General features: G+C 37.3%; 1 protein-coding gene across 3 annotated transcripts in view; it reads left to right on the top strand.

Annotated features, from left to right (window-relative positions):
* The window catches only part of TBC1D5 (TBC1 domain family member 5), a 321,912-nt gene that overhangs the window by 249,555 nt on the left and 47,716 nt on the right, over positions 1 to 24,641 (top strand). For 2 of the 3 annotated variants that reach the window (XM_066555139.1, XM_066555128.1), the window contains exons 17-18: positions 9,400 to 9,485; positions 15,183 to 15,463. In XM_066555139.1, coding sequence (XP_066411236.1) covers positions 9,400 to 9,485; positions 15,183 to 15,463 — 367 coding nt within the window. Of the gene's footprint in view, positions 1 to 9,399; positions 9,486 to 15,182; positions 15,464 to 20,143; positions 20,210 to 24,641 lie in introns of all 3 variants that reach the window. The other variant, XM_066555119.1, reaches the window with a different exon arrangement.

Raw genomic sequence — 24,641 nt, 5'->3', positions numbered from 1 at the left:
TTCACAGAGAACTTCTATTTGCCTTAATTTCAGTTTAAGTTTAAGATATTGGATATGCAGTTCAAGATAAATTTTTATGGAAATGATGTGGCACCATTCTCAACTTGACCTCTGCTTTTAGAACCACATTCAATTCCTGGTACTGTACTCAAGCATTTTGATGTTCTAACATTCACATTTGCAAATACAGTGAGGTTAGATGTAATCTAAACACCTCACTTTAAATAAATCAATGTTTTTTCTGTAACTGCCTGCTAAGCTTTTTAATGCTGGCCATTACATTTATTTACTCTTTGTTTATGTTCATGTTCTTAAAATGAGAAACTTATATTTTCCAATGAAATAGTCTATGCTTTGTTTTAAGAATTATTGATTTTAATATTCAGTTATTGTGTTTCATTAATAGAATAAGGTATGACAGGCGGCTAAGAGTTTAATGATGAATTACTGGGAATAACCATGTTGCCATAGTACCACATAAAAATAGTAAGTGTACCATGAATTAAAAATCCACTTCATTTTTGTACATTTGTTTCAACACCTTCTTTCCCAGTGCACCTGTGCATTTTAGAATACAAAAAGGCTCCGTGGTCAATACTTGTGATGCAATAGCTTTGTTATCTCTTTCAAAGTTCATTGCAATCTCTTCAATGGTACATTAACCATTTAATCAACCCACCATAAAACAGTCATCCTCAACATACCCTGCATGTCACAAGCAGTATTTTTAGGGAAAAAAAAACTTGGAAAGTGGTTTATTAGTCATCTAGGCAAGACTTTTCAAATGAGAAACCTTTCGATGTCCTTCTCATTCTGCAGCACCATATGCAAGACAGTAGTCATCACTCAAAGGAGAGAACTGATCTCTTGGATTGCCAATGGCAACGCAGTTCCCAAGTGTTGCTCTCTCCTTAGTGTTGCACACACAGGCCAGTTGTGTGGGTAAGAACTCACAAACACTGTATCCATCTAAGCTGAACAACCACTGCATTTAAACTAATAGGAATGTGCTGGGGGATAATATGGAATAAAGCAAAGCTTCCCGAGCACTGGCACCTCCCATAGTTAAAGCCATGCCACAGGTAAGATGGTGCAGAAGCAAAGGACTTGTCCCAGTTCTGTGTGGGGACAAACAGGATGGGGCTGCAGTCCCCTGCTGGAGGCAAGAGCAGAGCCCAGCCAGGTGACTGCATTGTCCTCCCTGCCCATCTTGTGTGGCCCAGCAGGAAGGAGTGGGTGGTGTGGCTGCTGATTTCTGGGAGGGTCAGGAGGTGCAGAGTCTTTCAGAGGAAATGGCTAAAGGTGAGTTTCTACTTTTGGCTAACATTTGACAGCAAGTCTCCAAGACAAAGTGGACCAGAAAGTTCTCTTTGGAGGATAGAATTTTTCAACTGTTCCTTCTATTTGAGCAGGTTGACATCATCAGTAGCAAAGTAAAGACAATTCTGATTGTACTTGCTGCTAAAACAAGAAGCTGAAGCATTTTAAGCTCTTAATTACTTTAGCTACTAATAAAACTTATTGCTTGTGAATTTCTTGGGGCTGTTTCTTTCAGTTGGTAGGTTTACTTCTATTTAAAATGTCATTTAAAGCTACTGACCCTCTCCTAGAAAAGTTATAATGTTATTTATAAAATTACACCTATAAAATGTATTTAACAGTGTTAGAGTGAGGTGATTATGGTTCTTCTTATGTGAACCTGACAATTCAATCAATCATTTCTAGTTTGCAAGGGAGTTTATCAAAAAGAAGCATTTAAAACACTTAAAGCACTTTGATTCTACCTAACCAAAAGTTCTCCATGTCATAATTTATTTACTAAAATTTGCAAAACACAAACTGTGAGTTATATAAAAGTTGATTCATAACTTTTCAATAATATATGAAAGATTAACTACTGAATCATATCCAATCTATTATGATGGAATTTGAGTTCAGATTCTTCTGATAGAAATGTAGATATACTGCTTGTGTATCTACATATTTTATAGTAGATATTAGTGTATCAATTGTAATGAAGGCTATTTGAGTACATTTGTATTGGGAAGAATACAATTCTCTGAAAGAGCAAAATATTGTCAAGATAGAACTGGGAATGGTATTTTTTAATCCTTTGCTATAACTTTTTATTGAAAAATAGGTTTGGAGATGTTAGGTCTTTTGTTCTTTCTCTTTTTACGGAGCAGTAGTGATGAAAATGGCTCTCTAGGATGATTCCTCATTATTGGAATCCTAAATGAAAGGAGTTGCTTGTCCTGCAGCACCAGGCCCTTAGTTTCTCTCTGTGTTTCACAAGACAAGACTTGGATGTCATATTCCTTTTGGTGTGGTGTGTGCATGGGGCTCTGTGAATGAGCTTTTTTCACTCCCTTGGGGACCTTTTTCAAGTGGTTTATGCAGCAGATTACACGCGGAACGTGAATTATTCTGTTTCTTCTCCTTGTAGTGAAAATAACCAAATAGCACCTTAAAATGTTCTTGTTTTTTCCTGATATGTGAGATTTGTGTACAAGCATGTATGTGGAGAAGATGTAATGCTGTAAGTGTGCTTACAAGGGGTGTCTAAGTATAAGCTTCGGATAACTGCATTACTCACAAAGCCATCAGTGAGTTATGCAGGTTGTCCAAAACGAGTGCCAATAAAACCATAATGTGGTAGCTTTTCTGTACATAAAGATGTCATATTTTAAATCTCATAATTTGGAGCATTCCAGGGTTTAAAGCGAGGCTTGCTGTGTGTTCCTTTCAAAAGCCTGGAGCTTTCCTCCACAATGTTGTAAAACTCCTGTTCCTAACTGTGTGAGGCTGCAAGATGCCAGAGCATAAATCTGTCACAGGGTAGAGCTGAACACTGTCAGATTTATACCTTACTATTTAGTTAATTTACTTCTTAAAACCAAGGGTTCAGCTGAAAAATAGGCAACTAAATTAAGAGGCAGATTTAAAAGGTACTTAAGCAATTCTGTTGATGCAAGATGGGGATTTTACGCAGGTTATGAACTTGAACGTTGGCAGGTCAGAGTCTTTTTGTCTGGAATATCAATAAAAGCTGATTTTGTAGGATTTGATCTACCTGTTAAAATGCAATATGCTGTAATACTATAAATGAAAATAAAAAAAGGCTTCCCAAGCAGTTAGGACAAGAAGCCAAAATACACAACTAGAAATTTCTTTCAGTCAAGTCACTGAAGCATTTTTAAATCTCACTTGTCATTTTTTTTTCAGTTCTTCATCTCTTGTCATAGAATGCCCATGTGAGAGAAAGCATGTGTGTATGAAGTTAAAAACAGACCATAACGCACAGTATTTAAAATATCTTCCTGGTGTCTGAAATTTCTAGTTGCCAGGGGAATGGAGGGTTGTCACGTAACAAAACTGGAGATAATTTATTTCAGCCTAATCAGAGTTCAGGGGTCTTCCATTCTTGACCCAGTTAACTGAATTTTCTTTCCTTTTCTGTTTTTTTCTGGGAAATTTTGTTGCTTAGGGGGACAAAAACCCCTCCTTAATTTTCTTTAGAAACAATTAAATATGATAATTCTTCATGCTCTTATTGCATTTTAAATAACAAGGTCCATGATTGAGACCCTTAGCATCTTGTGAAAAATCTAAACAGGAAGCATTATTCCCAGTTTGAGGATTATGGCATTCCTTTGCCAACACCAATATTAGTGCATGGATCTCCTGACTCCTGTGATTAAAGGAAGTTCTTTATTAGTTCTGTGCAGTGTACCCTTCATGTTGTGCTGCTTTCATACACAGGGTTGATAGACTATCAATCTATGTTTTAGATGGTATTTTGCTCTTGGCCTTGAACCACTTTTGAATTGGCAATAGTACCTTATATCTAATTATATAGTACCTTATTATCTAATGTCTAGCTGGGTGTTTTCATTCTAACAACTCAGTGGTTCATAGGTGGATAAAATACCTTTTGTGGCCCAGCAGGTTGCTTGCTGCAGAAGGCATAATAAGGGAAGAGGAGAATTAGCAGGTGAAAAGAAATGTATGTTTGTTTGTTTGTTTGTTTGTTTATTTGTTTGTTTGTTTGTGGAATAGGTTTTTTTTTGCTTTGGGTGCTTTGGAGTTTGGGGTGGTTTGGTTGTTTAGTACACAAAATAGTGTGACATGTTTCTGTAATGTTAAGCCTTTGCTTATACTGTGTGTGTTCATGTGGGGAGGAGACAGCTGCCTAAACATCTCACAAAATAAAAAGAGGAAAGGTGCAATCCTCTCTCAAGTTATTAGATAATAATCAGTAAATACTTCACAATAATTATTAGTGCCTGATGGAAAAACTGCTGCTGAACTGAACAAACTGTATCCTTTATCCATCTCAGCTGCTATATTTCAGCTCTGTTCCCAGTCAAAATTTTTGTCAAGTTTATGTCATCTTTATTGAAAAAAGTAGCATAGATGATCCAGCAGGAAAAGATCAACCTTTCTGGACCTCTCAGTCCTATATGAATTTAGGGTCACATGATCCTCCAACTTTAGAAACAAATAAAAGGGAAAAAATAGAATTTTAATACAAAAATTTCTTAGGCAGTGCAGGAATTATGAAGAAATCCAGTATTGCCATGTCAGATGACAAAGGGAAAAAGGAGAAAACTGGCTCCCTAAAAGTAATGGTTTAAATAAATAGAACAATGTTCCATCACGATCCTTCTCTTCTTTTTACACATGTTTGGTTCAGTCTGGGTTTTGATTTAGGCTTAAACTATTTAGGCTCTAAACTAGTAGTTTAGAGGAAAAAACAATAAATGTTTGGCAGCATTTAGAAAATATATTGGAAAAAAATAGTTTTAAAACATTCCATTTGACATTAGTGAGATGATTATTTTAGTCAGCCTATTCTGCCTGGATGTAGAATTCACGGCTGCTATTTTGTTTGTTTTTTCTCTGTTGCATTGAGGTTATCTAGTTTCAGATACAATCTATTAAGTGGAGTATTTTTTTAGTAGCTGAAGTTTTCCCACCTGTCTACCCTAAAACACCTGCAACATATGTTTGTGTAACCCTGCAATGCTCTGTGGTTTGGGCCTTGAGAAATTCCCCCAGAGCTTTTTGCTTATAAACAGCTGAGCAATTCATTTCTCTGATGACAAGTGTTTTTCCCTTGGCATTGAGGCAATAGCACATTTGCTAAAATACGTCTCATTTTTCCTTACATATATTGAAAATCTTTTTCCATTCTTGTCTCTTATTCTGAACCTTCAGATTTTGTGTAAAATTGTGTTTGGTTTTTTTTCCCCTCGTTAATAAAACTAAAAAGGGAGAAAAGAAAATACCTCAACAAAGAAGAGTGTTATCAAGATCCCTCTACTTGCACCTGTATGTAAACTTTTAAACCTGCTGTGTATTCAAGGGGTGAGATACCAGGTGCATTGTAGAACAGCCTGTGACTTGTGTCACACACGAACACGCTTTGCTATATCCTGTCTGTTCCGTGGGTAACGTGATGCAATTTGTCTCCAGAGGCCAGGGAGGAAAAGGCCAGGGAGGAAAAGGGGTTTACTTGGGAATTTGAGCATGTGGAGCAGGATCCTTAGCTTGTGGAAGCTGCTTTTCAGCAGTTCGTGCAGGTTTAGGGGATCAGCTGCATTCAAGGTGATTCTGAGCCCTGGCCTAGGAAAATTGCAGCTGTGGGTATAAGTTAGTTCAGCCCTGTGGCCCTGGAAGAGGATAAAGGCAAAGAGGAAGTCCCCAAGAACCTCCTGGAAGCCATGGGAATTGGAGTGAGTTAGTCTGGGGCTGGCTGGAATAGACAGGAGGACAGGGAGACTTCAGCAGGCAAATGAGCCGGGACAGGGGGATCTTTTAGCAAAGGAAAGGCTCAGAAGCAGGAGTGCCTCAGAGATACCTGAAACATTTTCCCCTTTGGACTGTGGCTAATACATTTTGAAGAGACAAAGTCCAAAATCACATCTATTTCTGTGTGTTTCTATATGTGAATTTCATACACTGTCCTTTTAAAAGCATAAATTTGAGCATTTTCTAGCAGTTGAAACTATATTCACGCTAAATAGACATTAAAATTTGAAGAATTATAAATCCAGCAGGCTTCTCCTACAAAATGGGTGTGAGAAAAGGGGGGGAAGGGGGTTTGTTCTAGTATTGTATTTCTGCTCTCTCTTTCCTTACTAGGGGAAAACCATATATGTGTTAATCTGTACAATGCCCTCAGCCCTCATACAATTTCTTGGAGCGATTCAACAAACTGTACATTTGAAGGATTAATTTCACTGTCATTTTAACATTATCCTTTTAAGAAAAAAATTATTTTATCAAAATAAACAGTAACAAAATAATGTCCACAAAAAAAAGAAAGGGAATAACTTTACTTATTTAAGTAATGAAAAATACAAATTGGATCTTTCTAAACTGCCCAGTGTAGGAAAAAAACTGATTGCTGTGAATATTTTAAGCAAGAGAGATATGGTTTTTGTAAATAAATTTAGTCCTTAGTTCTGATACATAGGTTGTAATTTAGGAGATAGCTCAAATTGAATGCTTAGAGAAGGGGAATTACTTTAAAGTTTTTAAAAAACAAGCATCGTAATTGTGTAGGTTTTCTGTTCTGCATTTTACATTTAACTTACCAAAATAGTTGAAAAGAATACAAAACTTAAAGGACAACCACAGTGACATAAAGATCATAATCTTCAAAATAATGTATTTTTTACTGTCTGAATTTCAGTTTTCAGAAGTATTTAAATTTTCTGGGGTGATACTTCACAGATACTTGTCTGCTAACATATATATCAGGTTGAATATTGAAAATTTTGAAATATATTGAAAATATAAAATAATTTATTATTCACTATAAAAATATTGAATTTTTTTGAGATATCTCAGTGATGCTACAAAAGAAGTCACAGTAGTAACCCTTGCATTTACTGTATTGCATTTTTAATGTTTTTTCAGAGAGTTTTTTTTCACTGCATGTAATAGTACTTTAAACTGCTGCTTCCTTTGATACCTTTAAACCTCACAGGAATTTAAATAGGCTTCTGTGAAAGTAATGCTTGAGCCTCATTCATATGTTTGAGTTAGATGTTATTCCTATTAATGGCTTTAAGTGCTTAGACAGTAGATCAGCTTTTCATGTCTTCAATTGCTTGCCATTTCTGCATAAATATGTTTCAAGATACTGTTCCAAATTTTCCTTTTGGTTTGGTTTTGGGTTTTATTAAATTCAGAAGCAATGTGTAATAATCTTTTTAATTCAGAAGCAATGTGTAATAATCTATTTTATTATTTCAAGGTACTGTTCCACATGATCTTTTCCTCTTGGTTTTGGGTTTCTATTTAATTCAGAAGCAATGTGTATTAATCATTTTATTATTTATTGGGTGGTGAAAAAGAAATTTCAATGTTTTTGCTAACTATCAATATATACCGAGTTATTGGAAGAAAATTGCAAATCTGGCTAGCACTTTGTAACTTGTACTTTACGAAAAGCTGTCTTATGGCTTAGAAGTGCCCATTATTTTATCCATCTCTTATTCTTCAACCTTACCCTTCAAAATATGTAAAGAAAGAAGTTACTTAATTCATAGGAGAAAAGTTACACTGTTTGATTACTCAGACAGAAGTCTCAGGACCATCAGTTATCCTCATCACGTCAGTTTGGATTTGATTATCATAGAAATGTATTGAATTACCAAACTAGAGCAATAGTAACTAAAGCTGATTCATTGTTATTGCTGTCAGTTGATGAGGACTGACTTTCAAGCTCTATGAATTGGTAGAGTTATTCAAACATTGTTTGTATAACAGGAGATGAAAAATGTAGAACAGCCATTACAGTGTGGGTGGTAGGATAGATGAGAATTTTTTTAATGCTTGTCTAATAGCTTTTAGTTGCTTCATTTTTTAATGACCATTACAAACATATATGTTTAAAATGTTTATTGTGTTTCCAAAGAAAGAAAATGAGACATTTCATACAAGATTAAGTCTAACTGCAGGAAACAATCTGGAAATTCCCACCCTTAAATATGCTTCCAGAAATCAACCTGGCCTTTGGTATCTACCAATTCTATAAATTTTCTTTCCTCCTTTTGTGCTCTTGCAATGTTTTGGTCTTTAAAATTCAAGTCCTGTATCCTCCTCCAAAAACAAGATTTTCAAGGAAGGAGGGCTATCTGTAGGTATGTGGAAAATGAGAGGATAAGACTGTAGATACTCTAGTCTGTAATGAAATCTGAAGAGCAAATATACCATGTGAAACTGAAACACCTGAAGACTGACTCTGTCAAAAAGATAATGTTCTCACCTGTGAACAATGGTTTTGGAAAGGTCAATGCATGGTTCACTAAAACTGTATTTACTACTAGCAGGACTTAAGAAGGCAGATCAGAATATAAGGCAACAGCCAATAAATGATTAAACCTTTGTAGCAAGTACTTAGAAAGTATTTAGATCTCTTTTATACAAATCTGATCACTATGCAGAAATTTTTACCACTTTACCATTTTCTCTTGCACTAGAAATTATTTAAGCCATTTCTCATTTATATATATATTTTTAAGGGCCTCTCTGTACCACTCTGTTATTTCATTTCCATCTGCATGCAAGTTTTTTTTACTTAAAAATATTTGCTTTTCCCTCCAAATAGTGTCCTTCAGGATGGATGCAATCGATCATGATACTTTATGCATATACTGCAGTCTATGCTTAATGTTCAATGGATTCTTAGATCCTAAAAGGATGATTTCAGGACTACTGAAGGCAGCATATTCCATGAGAGTTTCATTGTGTCAGAAGTGGACAATAACAAGTGGATTCTGGTTTCAATATTAATTATATACATTTTATTATAGAACAACAGTTCTTTATTCATGGCCTCGGTTTTCAGTAGGGTGAAACTTGGAGAGGAAAAATAGGCTCTGTGTGCCATCTAGTGGGATTGTTCAGGCTGTCTCACTAAAATTAATTCTTTGCTTAACAGAGATACTGCTAGTGATGTATTCAGTTCAAAATAATTGCTATAGTTTCTCCATACTATTACCATTTTCTTTAAAAGCATAGCACTTTAGCTTGGAGGTGGTCAAATTCTATACCTGACCTGCAGGAAGAAATCATATCTGTATCTGATCTTGTGCAAGAATTATTGATTTAATTAGGAATGTAACCACTACAGCAAACAGACTCTTCCATGTGGAAGAGTACTGATTTCCGTGAGCATGGAATGGACTTACAGGTAGAATTTGGTTTGATGTTAAGTATTTTGAGTCTTCACTTTAATGTAAATGACATTACTGCCTCGAAAAAATAAGATCCCAGGAAAACAAATTGTTCTGTAAGTTTCTATTCGTCTTTAATGAACATATTTCATGTCTCTGCTTAAAGTGTCCCAGAAATTTACAATGAAGTACTTCTTTTATTTTTTAGCGAAATCCAAGACCGGTGACTCATCAGTTCCAACAAAATTTAGATTATTACAAAGCACGTGGAGCAGACTTGATGAACAAAACCCGGTAAGCTATTTCTAAATATATATTCAGCAAATTAAGACTTTACATTAAAACATGTTTCAGAAGTCATGTTTATACTAAACAGGAATTACATAAGCAGTATTAGAAGCGTTTATTTCAAATCTGTCCCTTAACTATTATTACATTAAAAAATTGAAGTTTTTACTTGTAGTATTGCAGTCACTTGCTGGCATAATTTTAATGGAGGCTGACGACACTTTTACACAGTGACAAGTATCCTAAAAACGGAGTAAAACACTGCCAATGGGAGTTCTGTAGCTGAACTAATTCTGATGATAATGCACCTAATTATAAGCTGGAGTATCCATGTACCAGAAGCTAAGTTAAGTTGAATTAATGTAAATCCAGTTTGAAGTAATTTTTACAAAACTTTACCTCTCGTCTTTTAGAAGTGGTTTGTATCAATAACGCCAAAATTCCTCATCAAGGCCATATTATCTGGGTGGCCAGAAGGTGGGTGCCAGTGGCAGGTGACTGCTGGTGGCTGCAGGTCAGTCCAGCACAAGAGATAATGCTTCAATTGACACAGTCACAGGCAGTTTCTTGGGCTGCACATGGCCCCAGCCGTTCACTCTGCCTGCTGATTCATGGGAACTTGCTGCCTTTTGGACTTTTGCATCGCTGTCACATTCTGTTGAAATCAGCTACATTAAAAGCCAACTCAAATTAAAATGGTGTCGTTTGAGAAGCTTTTAAAAAGGGACAAAGAAGCATAAATTAAAGCTAAGTAGAGTGACTACAAAACTGCCTTTTTCTTTATAATTCAGGCTTTAAAGTTGAGAACAGGTGTCAAAAATTGCTGCATTCTATTGCATTTTCTTAATGTTTTTACTTATTCTTTTGAAAAATTATCTGCAGTGTTGCCTAAACTGGAAAAATAAGTTGTTTGAAGTTTCAAAAAGAAAGATTTCAAGGATTTTGAAAAAGCAAGTAAATCATAAAGCCCAAACAAGAATGACACCTGCTGGAAGCCTAAATTCCAAGAAGAATTGATTAAATCTATATAGGAATATAAATTATTTGCACACATAGACTACACACCAAATGAGATAAGAAGTTGTTTAGAATAATTCAGATAGAAGAAAATCTGGGATAAATTCATCTCAAGACAGGAATGCTTAGAATAGGTCAAATGTGATAAAGCTGTTTAAGATTGGACTAGGGAGAGAATTGGAAGTTGTACATTAGGAAATGTTTCTGCAGTGAGCAGAGATGTATTAAATCAAGTACTAGGTCTATTTCATCTTTAATTCCACAGGCTCAGTGATATGTTTAAAATATCTTGACAAATCTCTACTATATATTGCTTATTTTATCACATATAAAACTTTTTAATCGGTCATATTCATCTATTTGTCTCTCATCTCTTGTAATGATTACTTACTGAAAAGAGAAATGCCTTTGAATAAGGCCTCCAAAACAAAACATTTCCATCTTAGCAGAAAACTGCAGAGATTGAATCATCTTCCTACTGCTAGTTTAAAAATACACCATTCACAGTCAAGGTCAATGATGCTTATTGTGATGAAACAAAATTGTTTGCTTCGTGGATGGAATTCATGTCTCCTTGATACTCATATTTTTAAACTGATGCCTTACTTTTAAATGCATCTGCTGATAACTCTACAATGTAAATCAATCAGTATGTTTCTTGTAATTGTTGTGCATGTCTGGTACATTTAGATGGCTAAAATGTAGATTGATCCATATTTGATGGCTGTAATCATCCTTTGCATTAATATATCAGACATTTAAATGGTAAGAAGTAGACACATTGTTCTTATTTTACTGAACTTCAGCTCACTTTTAATATAAGTCCTCCAGAAATGTAGCACCCCACTATTGTTCATTTTCTGAAGCTGTCATTCAGAGAAATTGCACAGATTTTACTTCACAATACATTTTTTAAAACCACCTCTTGAAAAGATATTTAGATAGCATCATTATTTATTTTTCATTAATTTATACATGTTCTGAGGTGATCATTAGCAGTGTCAGTTCATAGCACAGCCTAATCACACCACAGGTTATTAGGAGCTGTGATAACTATCCTTTCCAGTTGTCATGTACTTCTAAAACATTCTTGCATTTTACTGTTGGAAGCATTTTTAAAAATAGTGTTTTGGACATAAAGGCTTGGCAATTGTTCATGTTTATTGTTCCGGTAAAATGAAGTTTTTTTCAAAAAGTCTCTTTCCAACCATCTGAAAAATGCAAATAAACTAATTTGTTTTAGTGTACATACATATCAAAGCAGCAAATCAAACAGTGTAGAATTAAAACTGACACCTTTTTATTAAGCAAAATATAGCTGGAAAAATAAAGAAACAAGAAAGAAACAATCTGCTAGACACAAATACACAAGCCTCTGTATAAGCTTTGTTTCCTGCATCTGTGTACTGTCACAATTCCCATCATATATGAAGCTCAAAGTGTCCAGTGGCTTTGTTGCTCAGGTGGCCTGTCAGTGTAAATCACGTACTTTCAGCAAATTTTTTGTGCAAAGTCAAGGGGGTTTATTAGTGATTGCCAAGGTTCTAGGTTTAGAGACAATGTAAACCTAGGACTCAATGTGCAAGCCATTATCTTCCTTCTAAGTTAATGTTTCAGGTGAGTGAGTGATATGTACCACCCCAAACTCCAACTTTAGTGATTGTTTTCAGTAAACGGAGGGAAAAAGTACACTATGGGTTCTGAATCTCACCCATATTACTGGTATGACCCCCAAAATTGGCAATGTAATGAGATTTATTGCCAACTGTTGATAACTGATTGAGATCCCATTCAGCTTGATCTTATCTGTTAGCAGGTTCCTATTAAAAAAAAAAAAAATAGAAAACTCAGCCTACTACAGGCAGATTATTAAAAAGAAGCAATCCATTGAGTGTTGATTCATGTACCCAACTCCTTTTCTTGTCCGGCATAATTCACTAGAACAGCAACTTCACTTTGAAATGCTGACATTTGTGCTCCTGTGTCTACCACAAAAATAACCAAATATTTTAAATGGCCCAAGGGAAAAGTGATTATCAAATCTCCCTGGCTGTTTTCTGTGAGCCTTCACATATCAATCCACTCCATCCAGTGGCTATCCCTCACTCCGGACTGGTTAATCTGGTAAATCCAGGCTCTGGAGGGTCTGAGAGGACCAAAGTGTTGGACTCCTCAGGGGAGTGACTCATGTCCTTTGATCTTCAGTGGGAGTGTTCTGGCATCCTTCCTGGCAAAAGAAGCCAGTAAAAATCTCGAGGGGTTGGTCTGGACAGGTTACCCCTTAGTGGCTGAAGTTGTTTAACAGCTTGGACTTAAGATATTTCTCAGATGGAATCTCAGCTTTAGTCTCATGACGTACATTTCACACTGCTGTTGTTGCTTCCCCCACCTTTTCAGGGGGGTCTCCTCTAATTATTCTCATTTCCAGTGGGAGTGAGACTGTTCATTGCACAGCCTGAGCAATGCTGGGTGAATGTTCATACCCTTGAAGGAGGCTGTTTAAGGTGTATTGCCCTCCCTTCCAAGCTTTGCCAGCTGAGCAGTGGTTAAAGTCACAGTATGGGCATTCAATTGCCTGAAATAAACTGGAAACCACAACTCTCTGTTGGCTCCTTCACCACCCAGGCAGGACAATTAGAAGGGGACTTTGAGACCAACCCATCAATGCTCAATCACATGGGTGCTTATATTGTGGCTATTGAGTTTGCAGTGGTGGTGTTGCACTGTTAGTGGAACCAAATCAGCTATAACTTCAGAAATTCCATTTTGTGCTGCAGCAAAGACCCAGCACTGTAATCCTTGAATCATTCAGTGCAGGCACCGCATGGAGTGAGTGCACTACTGTCTCTGGACTTCTTTTAGAGTCAGGTTCAGCAGGGTCAGGGTCAGGAGCCATCAAACATCCAAAAACTCTCCTCCTCCCCTTCAGTTGGGAGGTGCAAACCTGGCCTCAGCAAAGCACCTGAAGCTTTTACAAATCAGTGATTGTTTGAGTCACTAACCATTAACACTTCAGTCTCACAGCTACTCAGTTTGTTTTTGAAACCATTTGGACCTCCTGCAACAGTATTTTATACAGTTCTGCACGTGCCTTCCTCGTAGTGACTTTGTCATTCACTCTCAGATGACTGTGGAGGGACCTTCTGTAACACCAGCAGCAATCAATAAAATCAGGAGGCACAGAAACATCCTGTAATTATTATCCACCAATCATTCTTTCCCAGCTTCCATAAACTGGGAAGCAACACTTGATCCCAGTCTCTGCACTGCTGTTCCTTCTAAAACATTCTAGATGCCATCTTTCTTGATCACCAGTTTATATGGCAGAAGCACCCCATACGGCTTGGGGCTGTATCTTGTGAGTGTGAGGCTCTCATACTGCCTTCTGATAGCTCTCCTTTTCTGTCTATTCTGAGTATGTATTCTGATTCTAAACAACTCAGGTGTTGTTATTTTCTGGATATGTTCTATATGTGTGTGCATGTTTGTATTGTGTATTCTAAAAAAAACCCATCTCTGGAGACAAATAGAGAAATTAGAGGAAGAGCAAAATCAAAATTACTCTTCCAGGTGTCTGCAGAAGTTACAAATTACCCATATTAATTCATTTGTAGTTTATTTTTAGTTTATCTTCCCCAAAACATTGTAAAGCTATTTTTCCCCAGTACAATGATTGTGTTGGTTTTAATTACATTTCTTCATGTTTTTAAAGGACAGCTATTTATATCATGGAAGTACAGATTAGTAAAGTAAAACCTCAGGAGTGAAAAGGTCTTTGTGGTTGTGATATATTTCTGTGAAGGGTATTTCAACCGTTAATTATATAAGGCAGGGAATTATTGCATGAACAACTAGGAATGGCTTTGCTAATCTGTGGGTTATGTGAACACTTCCATTGGGAATTAAAAGGTTCTTTGCCTCTTTATTTTAGACAAATTAAATGGTTTGACAATTTCTTCATTCTTAATGTTGCATGTAACTGAAGTGAATTAAATAGCCACTGTAGTTAAAAATAAAAAGTAACAATTATAAGGATTGTGATTCAATATATGTGTTATACCCTGAAGCAGATCTTCAGCAAAATCACTTTGGAAATAAGATTCCTGTTAAAAAGTGCTTGGCTTAAAATGATTGGGCTGGGCAGAAGGTGAACTCAGAGCAAGAGACATCTAGCTCTGCCAGTCTAAAAGGACAGTCCAGTGCTTTGCTTGCTGAAAGAAATGTTTGTGGTTGACTCATTTTAAACATTGGAGAGAATTTAATCTAACAGAAATAAATATTAAAGCAGTCCTCAAAGAATTGCAAAAATTCAATTTTATAAAGTTTTTCATTCTGTAGAGCCTGGATTGCTATTTATCACTCTTCTTTTTTCTTTTTTTTAATTTAGGAAGGCAAATTTAAAAAAATAAGGAAAATTGGTACAAACTCACTTTGTTTGGAGTTAGTCTGCATTTTTCAGGGAGAAGGACCAAAAAAAATTGTCCACTTCTGGTTGGGAAAAAATTGATACCACACCCAGTCCCTGTGGTCTCTGCGTGTATTCCAGTGCAACTGTAGTAAAACACCTTCTCTGTAATGTTCAAATCTTGGATTTTTATCTCCATGTTTTGAAGAACTATGCATGTATGGCTGTGCCTGTGCAAACCATTGGCAATGATGCAATGATTTCTCCTCTTCTTTTCTCAGTGCCAGTGCTAAAGCCGCCCCTCTGAACATCAACAAAGTCTCCAACAGCTTACTGAATTTTGGCCGAAAGCTCATTGCTCCGGCCATGGCTTCGGGTGGGGCAGTGGGCACTCCTGCTGGCGGGAGCGGCTTCCCTCCCTCTTCAATGCCAAGCAGGAGCACAGTGGAAGCCTCTCAGCACCAGCAGCACCACCAGCAGCAGCAGCACCACCACCACCACCACCAGTCACAGCAGCAGAGGATGATGAAGTCTGAGAGCATGCCAGTTCAGCTGGGCAAAGGTAAGGGGGAAAGGTGTGGCAGCACCGTGACTGAGGGAAGCTTTGTCATACATCTTCAGGGCTGAAGTTCTTTCTTCTGTTGATTTTTATATCAGTGTGCACATATTTTGAGGAAACAGTAAAAAAAGTATTTTGTTAGTCAGGATGCTTATGCCAAGTACAACAGCACGTTTGCACTGCAATACAGAATTAGATCTTATCTCAAGAATGTTAAAATACTGTAAGAAGTTTTGAACTTCTAAAAATGTATGACCAGAAACTGCATCAGACAGGCCAACAAACTAATCATTACCATATGAAACATGAGCCAGTTAACTTTTCAGATTTTTACATGCAACCTTTTTTTAAATGGAAGACTTAATTTCATACATGTCTTTCAGGTTATTGGCAAAAAATCACATGCATAACAGTATTAGCTAAATACATAATAATAAGTGAAGGAAGTTGGAGAGGAATTCTTAATAAAGAAATTCTTATTCCCTTTAGAATGTGTGGAGCTTATTTTAGAAATTATTTGAACCATAATATGAATTTGTCTTTTAGCATGACCCTCTGCACTTTATTTAGTAAACACTGTGTCTTTTTCTTAAGCCTTTCTTTTTATATTTCTTGAGGACAGCTTATTCAAACAACAAACTCACAAGCTCAGCTTTGGTAGTTGTTTGCTATACTCTGCCACACTCAAGGTAGGTTACTGCTTTTCACCTCCAGCCAGCCCATGGCAGTATGCGCTTTTCAAGGAGTATGTAGAGCAAAACAGTACCTGCTGCTTTTATCAACTCATCCAGTGTCAGGGTTATGAGCTTGAGGGCTGGTGCTGGTTGACCTAAACCTTGGCATAGGATTGCATCTTTTTATTTTTTTTCACCAGATTTGAAAGTGTAAAAGAAGGGAAATAACACTTCATAGCTGCAGTTGGTGTTCTCTCACTTTGCTGTGGCACCCATATGGTCCAAAGGCCCTTTCATGATGCATGGCATCCCCAGCAGACACTGAGGGAGCCAAATGGAAAGGTACAGCTGTTCTTTCGGAGCAGGCACATACAGACATTTCTGTAAGGGCCACTGCAGCTGCTTGGCAAAATCTAGATATGCAGCTTCTCTCAGTTACAGGAGAATCTCAAAACTTGCTCCAGCAAGGGTTTTACAGTACAGAGGTAAAACTGAAATGCAGTGAAACTTTGATACAAATCCTGTTCACAACAATGGAAGTAAAATTAGGTGTAGAACAAAATTATTTACACCGTTTCAGAGAGACTTTTTCTTTGCTTTTTTAAGAGTTTTCCATAGTTCTCTTATCACATTATTCTCTTCCCCCCTTTTGAGTTTAAAAGTGGTTCTTGGGTAGCTGTTTTCTTTCACTGCTTAATGTAGTAAAAGCACACCATTTGAAAAGACTTCTATAGATGGGATTGATTGTAGCTTAATCTTGATGTGGCTGCTAAAGGATGGCCTGTTGTATGGGCCAATTAACATTTATAATCAGAAAATGCACCTGATACTTTCCATACAAGAATCAGAATAACAAATTGTAGTTATGTTTGGTCATTGTTATGTACAAGCTGTGCACATATTGCTTTATCAACAGGAATATGGAGATTTGGTAAAGTTATGAAGAATGTATGATGTAGGGCACAAAGCATTTTCATGGTAAGTGGAAAAAACATACTGCAGCTTCCTCTTAGTATATTCTGTCTATCCATATTTGGTACAGCCTTTGCAAAGTAATTTAAGGGCAAAAAATGTAAATACACTATTTTTTAATAGGTTCAGATGACAGAGTTTTGTTTTACATATTAGTGACATTATTCTGGCGTTTGATGTTCCAGACCTGTACAGTTATAAGTATTTTGCCTGTAATTGTATAAAAATTTCAAATGATGGCAGCTATGCTTGCAAGTGCCATACTTTGTATTTTTAAAGAGACACAAAAGGAAATAGAAAGTATTTTAGAGGGTCCCCAGTGAATTCTCTCTGAAGTAAGTTTAAATGTTCAGCGAAAAAATCCCTATTTGCTGCACCATGGTGGAGACACACTAAAAAGTCTTTTGAAGCTTGCTGCAGTGACCTTTGTAAACAGCACAAGCTCCATCACACCTTAAAAGCAAGAGTAAGTCTTTTCTGTTCTGTGGAGGACAGTAACACCACCTCAAAAAAGATCTGTACAGAAAATCCAGTGAATGAGGGTACTCTCCACAGCTGCCAGTACTTCTGTCCTGGGCATTGAGATTCAGGATTTAAAATATATTCATACTCTTAGAAGCTCTCATTTCACTCATGTTTGTGCTGAACTTTTTAGCTTCTACGCTGGCTTTTTTTCTAGCTCTGGATTCTGCTGTAGTTTTTTGAGTATCTAAAAACTACTTGGCAAGGCTCCCAAATTACTAACTAGCTGTCACTAATTGTCTCCTGTTCTTGTTCTTCCCTGTATGTTCAGCTCTCCTCAGCCTCCTGGAGCCTAGTTATTTAGCTGAGGTAGGCAGAGACATGGATTTAGGATTTAAATTGAAAGACATTTGCACTTCCAGCTGATGTAATACTCACAGATGTTCAGTTGGACAGTATAACAGGCCAAAGTGCTGTAAATCTAACGGGCATCAAGCCATAAAATAAGTAATCCATTTTTTTCTTACTTGTCTTTTCAGGTTTGAATGCTGAAGTAGTGCTGATAATTTAAATTAATATGTAGAGATTTGTACGTTTGAAGAGATTAAATTAACTGGCTGATCTACTTTGTGAAGAAGTCCTTGATAGCAAAATACCTTGCAGGACTGTCAAAATAATCCTCTCCCAGTTTTAACAGCTCTGTTTCAACAGAGTTACCACTCACAAACCAGCTACCATTCATGCTGCCATACTCTAGATGAGGGATGATTGGGTTACATAATCAGTTGTAATTACTTCTCACTCCAAAGTTTTGGTACTTGCTGAATTTCTGTATGAAAAAAAATGCATATAATTTAGATAATGTAAATGGAAAAAGAACAGACGGGAAAAAAAACCCAACCATAATTGCAAGCCTGTAATTCCAGATGAGTCTTCAGCATTACAAATCACAGCTGAACAAAGTATCCAGACATCTCATTGGAAATTCAGTTCCTCCTAATAATATATTAGTACCGTTCAGCCTGTCCTCAGCACAGAAGAAGATCGGGTATCATTACTGATTACTTATGCAAGGTAGCCTGCTATCAGAAGAGGGATTAAAACATTCTCTTGATCCTGCACAGTGAAGTAATTCATTGGCACAAAAGTTGAATTCAGATACTGAGTTTATTGGATTTTCAGTTGAGGTGGTTATTTTGAAAGATAAAAGAAATTATAATGAAAAAAATGGGAAAAAAAGCTCAATAATTGCCCTGTGTGTTCCAGTGGATCCTTCATCATTCAGAAACTGGATATTCTTTGATTACCAAATGGCAGTGTATTGCCAAGAAAAAAAAGCATTTCTCTTTCTCTTCTTCCCTGATAGTGCCAGATACAGTTTTCCTTCTAGGTCATTTCATGGTGAAACCCAAAAGGTTTTGATTTAAATGCAGCTCTATCACAAGGACACATTAGAGGACCAGTTAAAAGACAAAGTTCTGCCAAAACTGTATTTAAAGAGTTTCCAGGCTACTCTTTGTTTTTATGAGTTGATACTACTATGGTATTTGTTGTAACACAAACAGAATTTCCATAGTCAACATGTATGCCCTAAAGAAATGATCCCCGCAATTTAGAATTATTTATAAAGTTAAATAATTATTTAGAATTATTTATTTATCTCTAGAAAATGAGTATGCTTTTCATGTGGATAAAGAAATTGTCCTCATTAATAGCAGAAATGAGTACAAATTAAAGGAGTAAAACACAGATTGACAAATGTGTTTTTTTTCTTTTTAAAAAACATATAAATATACATATTATTAGGCAATTATGAATCTTTTGACAGCAAGGATACAACTTCTGAGCTCCACAATATAAGAGAGACATGGAGTGAGTCCTGTGGAGGGCTCCGAAGATTAGGGGACTGGAGCACCTCACGAGAAAATTGAGGGAGCTGGAACTCTTTGGCCTTGAGAAGAGAAGATAGACAAGGGATAGTGTCTACAGGGAGGTGTGAGGAGGGTGGAGCCCCCAAGTCTTTTCTTGGTGGTGCCAAGAAGTAGAACAAAAGGCAATGGGCAGAAACTGATGCACAGGAAATGTTGCCTGAATATGAGGAAGAACTTCCTTACTGTGCGAGTGACTGTGCCTTGGAACAGATTGCCCAGTGGAGTTGTGGAGTCCCCTTTGCCGGAGATACTCAAAAGCCATCAGGACACAGTCCTGAGTAACGAGTCCTAAGGGACCCTGCTTGAGCAAGGGGCTTGGGCCAGTGGTCTTCCAACCTCAGCCATTCTGTGAAGCCCTCAAATAGCAGAATAGCACTGTCTCTGTAAACTGCCAGCAAAAAACGGTTTTGACTCTTAAGTTTAGATTTTGATCTAAATCATCACTTAAAAGCACTGGGGTTCTGCAGCCTGTGACAACTGGTTATCCAACCTTCCCCTTTCCTTTTGCCTGTCCCTACAGCGCTCTCTCACAATGTCCTCTCTGTTCAAAGCAGGGTGCTCCGGCTGAACCCCCAAAGCCGCGGCTCTTCCCTCGGGCGAGCTGCAGCGGCGGGGCCGCGCTAACGCTGTTGTTTGTTTGCCAGGCGAGGCGGGCGAGGCGGCGCCGCCGGGGCCGGCCCAGGCCCAGCAGCACAGCCCGGCCAGCGCAGGTAGGCCCGGGCGGCGCCCGCCGGCACCGCCGCTGTCCCGCCAGCGAGCGCCGCTGTAGTGCCGGCAGAGAGCTCCGCTCTGCGCGTCCTGCCGAGCTCTGTGTGTGTGTGTGTCTGTGTCTGTGTCTGTGTGTCTGTCTGTCTGTGTCTGTGTGTGTCTGTCTGTGTGTGTCTGTGTTTGTGTGTGAGGGGGTGTGTGTGTCTGTGTGTCTGTGTGTGTCTGTGTTTGTGTGTGAGGGGGTGTGTGTGTCTGTGTCCGTGTGTCTGTGTGTCTGTGTGTGTCTCTCTGTGTGTGTGTCTCTGTGTGTCTGTGTGTGTCTGTGTGTGTCTGTGTGTCTGTGTGTGTGTCTCTGTGTCTGTGTGTGTGTCTCTGTGTCTGTGTCTGTGTGTGTCTCTGCGCCTGTCTGTGTGTGTGTCTGTGTCTCTGTCTGTCTGTGTGTCTGTCTGCCTGCATGTCTGCATGTGTGGTGGTTTGTGTCTGACTCTGTGTGTCTTGTGCATGCATCTGTGGGTTTGTGTGTGTCTCTGTGTGTCCGTGTGTCTGTCTGTATGTCTCTGTGTGTCTGTGTCTCTTCACAGGCATCCACCGTGCGTCAGCATCTATCTGTGCTACAAACCTCTGTGCTCTTGCACTTTGTAGCCCATTTCCCACTCTGTCATCAGGGCCAATTCCACCATCATTGTCCCTTTTAGCTGCATTACTTCCCTCCTGTTATATTTGGGGCAGGTATTTTGGGCCGAACATCTGCTGTGGTGCACTTGACTTAACAGGGAGCTTACCTGCCTTGGCTGAAATAAAAAGTACATGGATTTGTGTGATGAGGTGGTTTGAATGAATTTTGAAAGTGCTGGAAGCCTTTGCTCCAATTTCACTGCAGGAGAAAAAGGAAACTAATTTATCTGAAAAGTTTTATAAAACTCATCTCATTCTTTTTGCAAATTTTAATACTCTACATCCTCACTATAGCAAATGCAGACAGATGAGCAGATCTGAATGGTTTTGAATTATATATAGTGCCATACTTCTGATCTTCTTGGTGCCTTTTTCCTTGCTCTTCTTATAACTATGAAAGGTATTCTTTTCCTCTGTAGGGACCAAACAGAATGAGCCATCAGTTTTGTATGTCTTTTTTGCACGTTCCTCTGATTTTTCATGTGTTTTAGCAGGGACCGCCAGTGTTCCTGGTTATCTCCCCCATAACTTTACTCAAACTTAGTAAGACCTGAAGCTCACTTTCCTTTAATTGTAAGTCTTGTCCTCCTTGCCATCACCTTTTACTTTATTATATGGCCTAATTTTTGATCACATTAAATTTAAATTATCATTCTCTGCAAGACATCAGAGGTCTCCATGATACCAACAGGTTGGTCCCTTTTTCCACTGCCCCATCTGTGTGTTTTCCAAATGGTTTTGAGGCAGAGCATTTCTCACCCTGGGGTCAGTCTCAGCATCATTAGCAACAGGCAAGTAGTAAGCCACTTAGAAGCCAGCCCATGGAGATAACATTGCTCCTTTTTGCCTCAGAAATTGATGTATTTTTAGTGTGTGAAATCCTATGCATCATTACTGTGAACTATTTATGCATTTCAGAATGCATATACATATATATATATATATATATATATATATGTGTGTGTGTGTGTATATATTTGAAACATCCTACATGGTAATGTATTTTGACTTCTGCATACGTCAGGGATCCTTCCATATTTGTTCTGTGTGCTTCATAAGCATGTATTTGATTTCCATGTTTATGGAGTTTCTTCAGCCTGTTTTATATAGGCTTTAGGACCTTCTGGTATATGCTTAGATGGTCAGAGATTAGATTTCTCTAATGTTTTTTAAGGAGCTATAATGTATTTATCTGATATTGACAGAATGAGCAGACAAAAATGAGAGTTTTGATTCAGTAGTGTTCTCAGGTTGCTGATTAAGCTGCTCAAGAAGAAGGACACGATTTTAGTTATTAACTGTACTTTATTGCAATCTTTATGCATTTTGATTCTACATGACGGGTAAGACTTCTTTTTTTCTTTTTCCTTTTTTTTTTTTTTGAGGAATAATACAAAATTAGAAACTCTGTCCCATTACCTTCTTGTCAAGAGAGTGCAGAATGTACCACACTGCACATTAAGAAAGATGTAAAATCAGTAAGACACAGAACAGTGAAGGTACAAATGGCATTTGTGCCATTGTCCTGAGATCCTAAAGTCTGTGTGCTGGTACTACGGTGTTGTTTCCAAAGTTATGTGAGGGTTGTTAATGCCTCAGTGCACAGTGCATACATGATACATGTGAAGGACTTCAGAAGCAATGTGGTGACTCAGTTAAATGTTGTTGCAGCAGCTTCCTTAAGAGTTGGACTCAATGATCTTTGTGGGTCCCTTCCAAGTCACCAAGTCAGAATATTCTGTGATTCATTACATTTCTGTGTTGGGAAAATCGGAAAATCATAGATGTCTTTTATCTTTTCTCTTTCTTGTCTTTTTTTCTTTTTTTTTTTTTTTTTTTTTTTTTTTTTTTGACATTAGGGGAAAAACATATGATTGGTGTGACCTGTCTTTCAGTTTTCATATTTACAGTTGTAAAAACCATGACTCCTCTGGAAATTAGAAGACTATCACAATCCAAGGTTCCTGCTTTATGAGTTGCAGCACACTGTATTATTCATAAGCGCTGTTCTTTCTGTCTTAATTCTCAATTATATCCCCAGATAATCCATGTCACAGCACTGTTCACAGGGTTGGATGCAAAATAAAAAAAATAGTGTTTCCTAATAATAATTTCCCCAGATTTGCTTGTTCATGCAGAAGGATCAGGTGCATCCTAACCTTTCTTCTTACTTGGGTATCAAACATACAGATGCAGTATTTTTATCACTTCTACTTTACTGTATCTCTGTCTTAGTTTAACTAGATCTTGTATTGTTCTTATTTTTTATTTTCATTATATAATTTAAGGCCATGAGAACCAAACTGTTCAAAGCTCTTGATGTTACTTGAGCAAATTCCTTTTTAGGACACTTGTATTATTCTGTCCACAAAATCTTGTTTGGTTATGCAAGTAGTTGCATATTCTGTTCCTCTGAACTGTGATCCATCTTTTGAAGTGTAGCTGTTTGCAGTGACCATGAGGACACTTCTCTGTCTTTTCATTTTCTTACTATATTTTTGACATTTTTTTCCTTAGAGCTGTAAGACAGATTATAGAAAAAAAAAATCTTCATACATCATTTTTTTCCATTGTTTTACCAAGCTGTATTATTTCATGTGTTTGTGTTCCTCAAATATATTTAAAGTGTTCTTCTCTCAATATTATCTGTTAATTTTTATCACATAATCTGCTTATTTGCAGGTGAATTGTGTTAAGTCCAGGCCATACAGTGAAGCATATGTGAAAAATATACATTGCTCATTGTTTAAGTTTTTTGTTTGTTTTTTTAATCTTCACCCTATAAGGAATATATCTTCTTATTACTAGGATGGTAAAGAGAGGCTATTTAATATGATATAGACTTAGTAAATATTTTTCTGTTGCACTTTACTCTGTCCACCAAATACTTTTTTCTTACGTTTAGCATTTATATTGGCTTCTCTTGCTTAGCTGTGTGAATTGCTTTTATAAATGCTTTATTTGCTAAAATATGTGATTCCATCTGTTCCAAAACTATTTTTAAGTTTACCTACTTCAAAAGCACACTTCCATTTGCCACTATGAAATGCATAAAAAGTCTTTTTTCTTACATAAAGGCAACTATAAGGATAACAATGTTGCCAAGTGACATGATTTTATCCGAAAATTAGAAAATTTCTAAAAATTTCCTTGCAACTAAATAATTTCCGCTGTTTGCCATGCAGTCTTTTTTCCTTTTTCATCTCCAGAATTATTTACAGTGCACATGATTTATGCATATCCCATTTTTCTATAAAATGGGAAGGCAGAAGTTAAGTGAGATCTGCAAGAGCATCAGTCTCATGCACTTTTAAGGAAGCTTCTCGGACTAGATGGTAGGTAGTAAGTGCCTGGAGGAGGACTGTGAAGAAACAGAAAAATCCAGTTGAATGAAGTTGGTGGGAAGTAAAAAATATGTAAAGAAATAAGTTAGAATAAGAAGTTGCAGAAGAGGCAGTATGGAGGGATCTGAAGAAGAGATGGAGGCAGACAGGAAGGTGCACAGAAACAGAGCATAAAATGTAGGAGGGTTGTGGGGGAAGTGAGCAGAAAAAAGCCACAGAGAATGAAGGACAAGATGGGAAGCAATTTATATGAGTTTTCTTCTAGAAAATGTTCAGCATGTTAAACCCAGATCCTTTCTTGGGTTTTGTCATTTAAGGTCTGTTTGTTCACACGTAATGTTTTGTTCTTTGCTAGTTCAGTCTCTTTGCATTTAACAGTCTCCTTGCAAAAAGTATATTTCAAATAAATCTGTAT

Source organism: Molothrus aeneus, chromosome 1 (assembly GCF_037042795.1).
Source record: "Molothrus aeneus isolate 106 chromosome 1, BPBGC_Maene_1.0, whole genome shotgun sequence".
Taxonomy (NCBI): domain Eukaryota; kingdom Metazoa; phylum Chordata; class Aves; order Passeriformes; family Icteridae; genus Molothrus; species Molothrus aeneus.
Note: the sequence above shows the minus strand (reverse complement) of the source record. Positions and strands in the feature narration are given on the sequence as shown.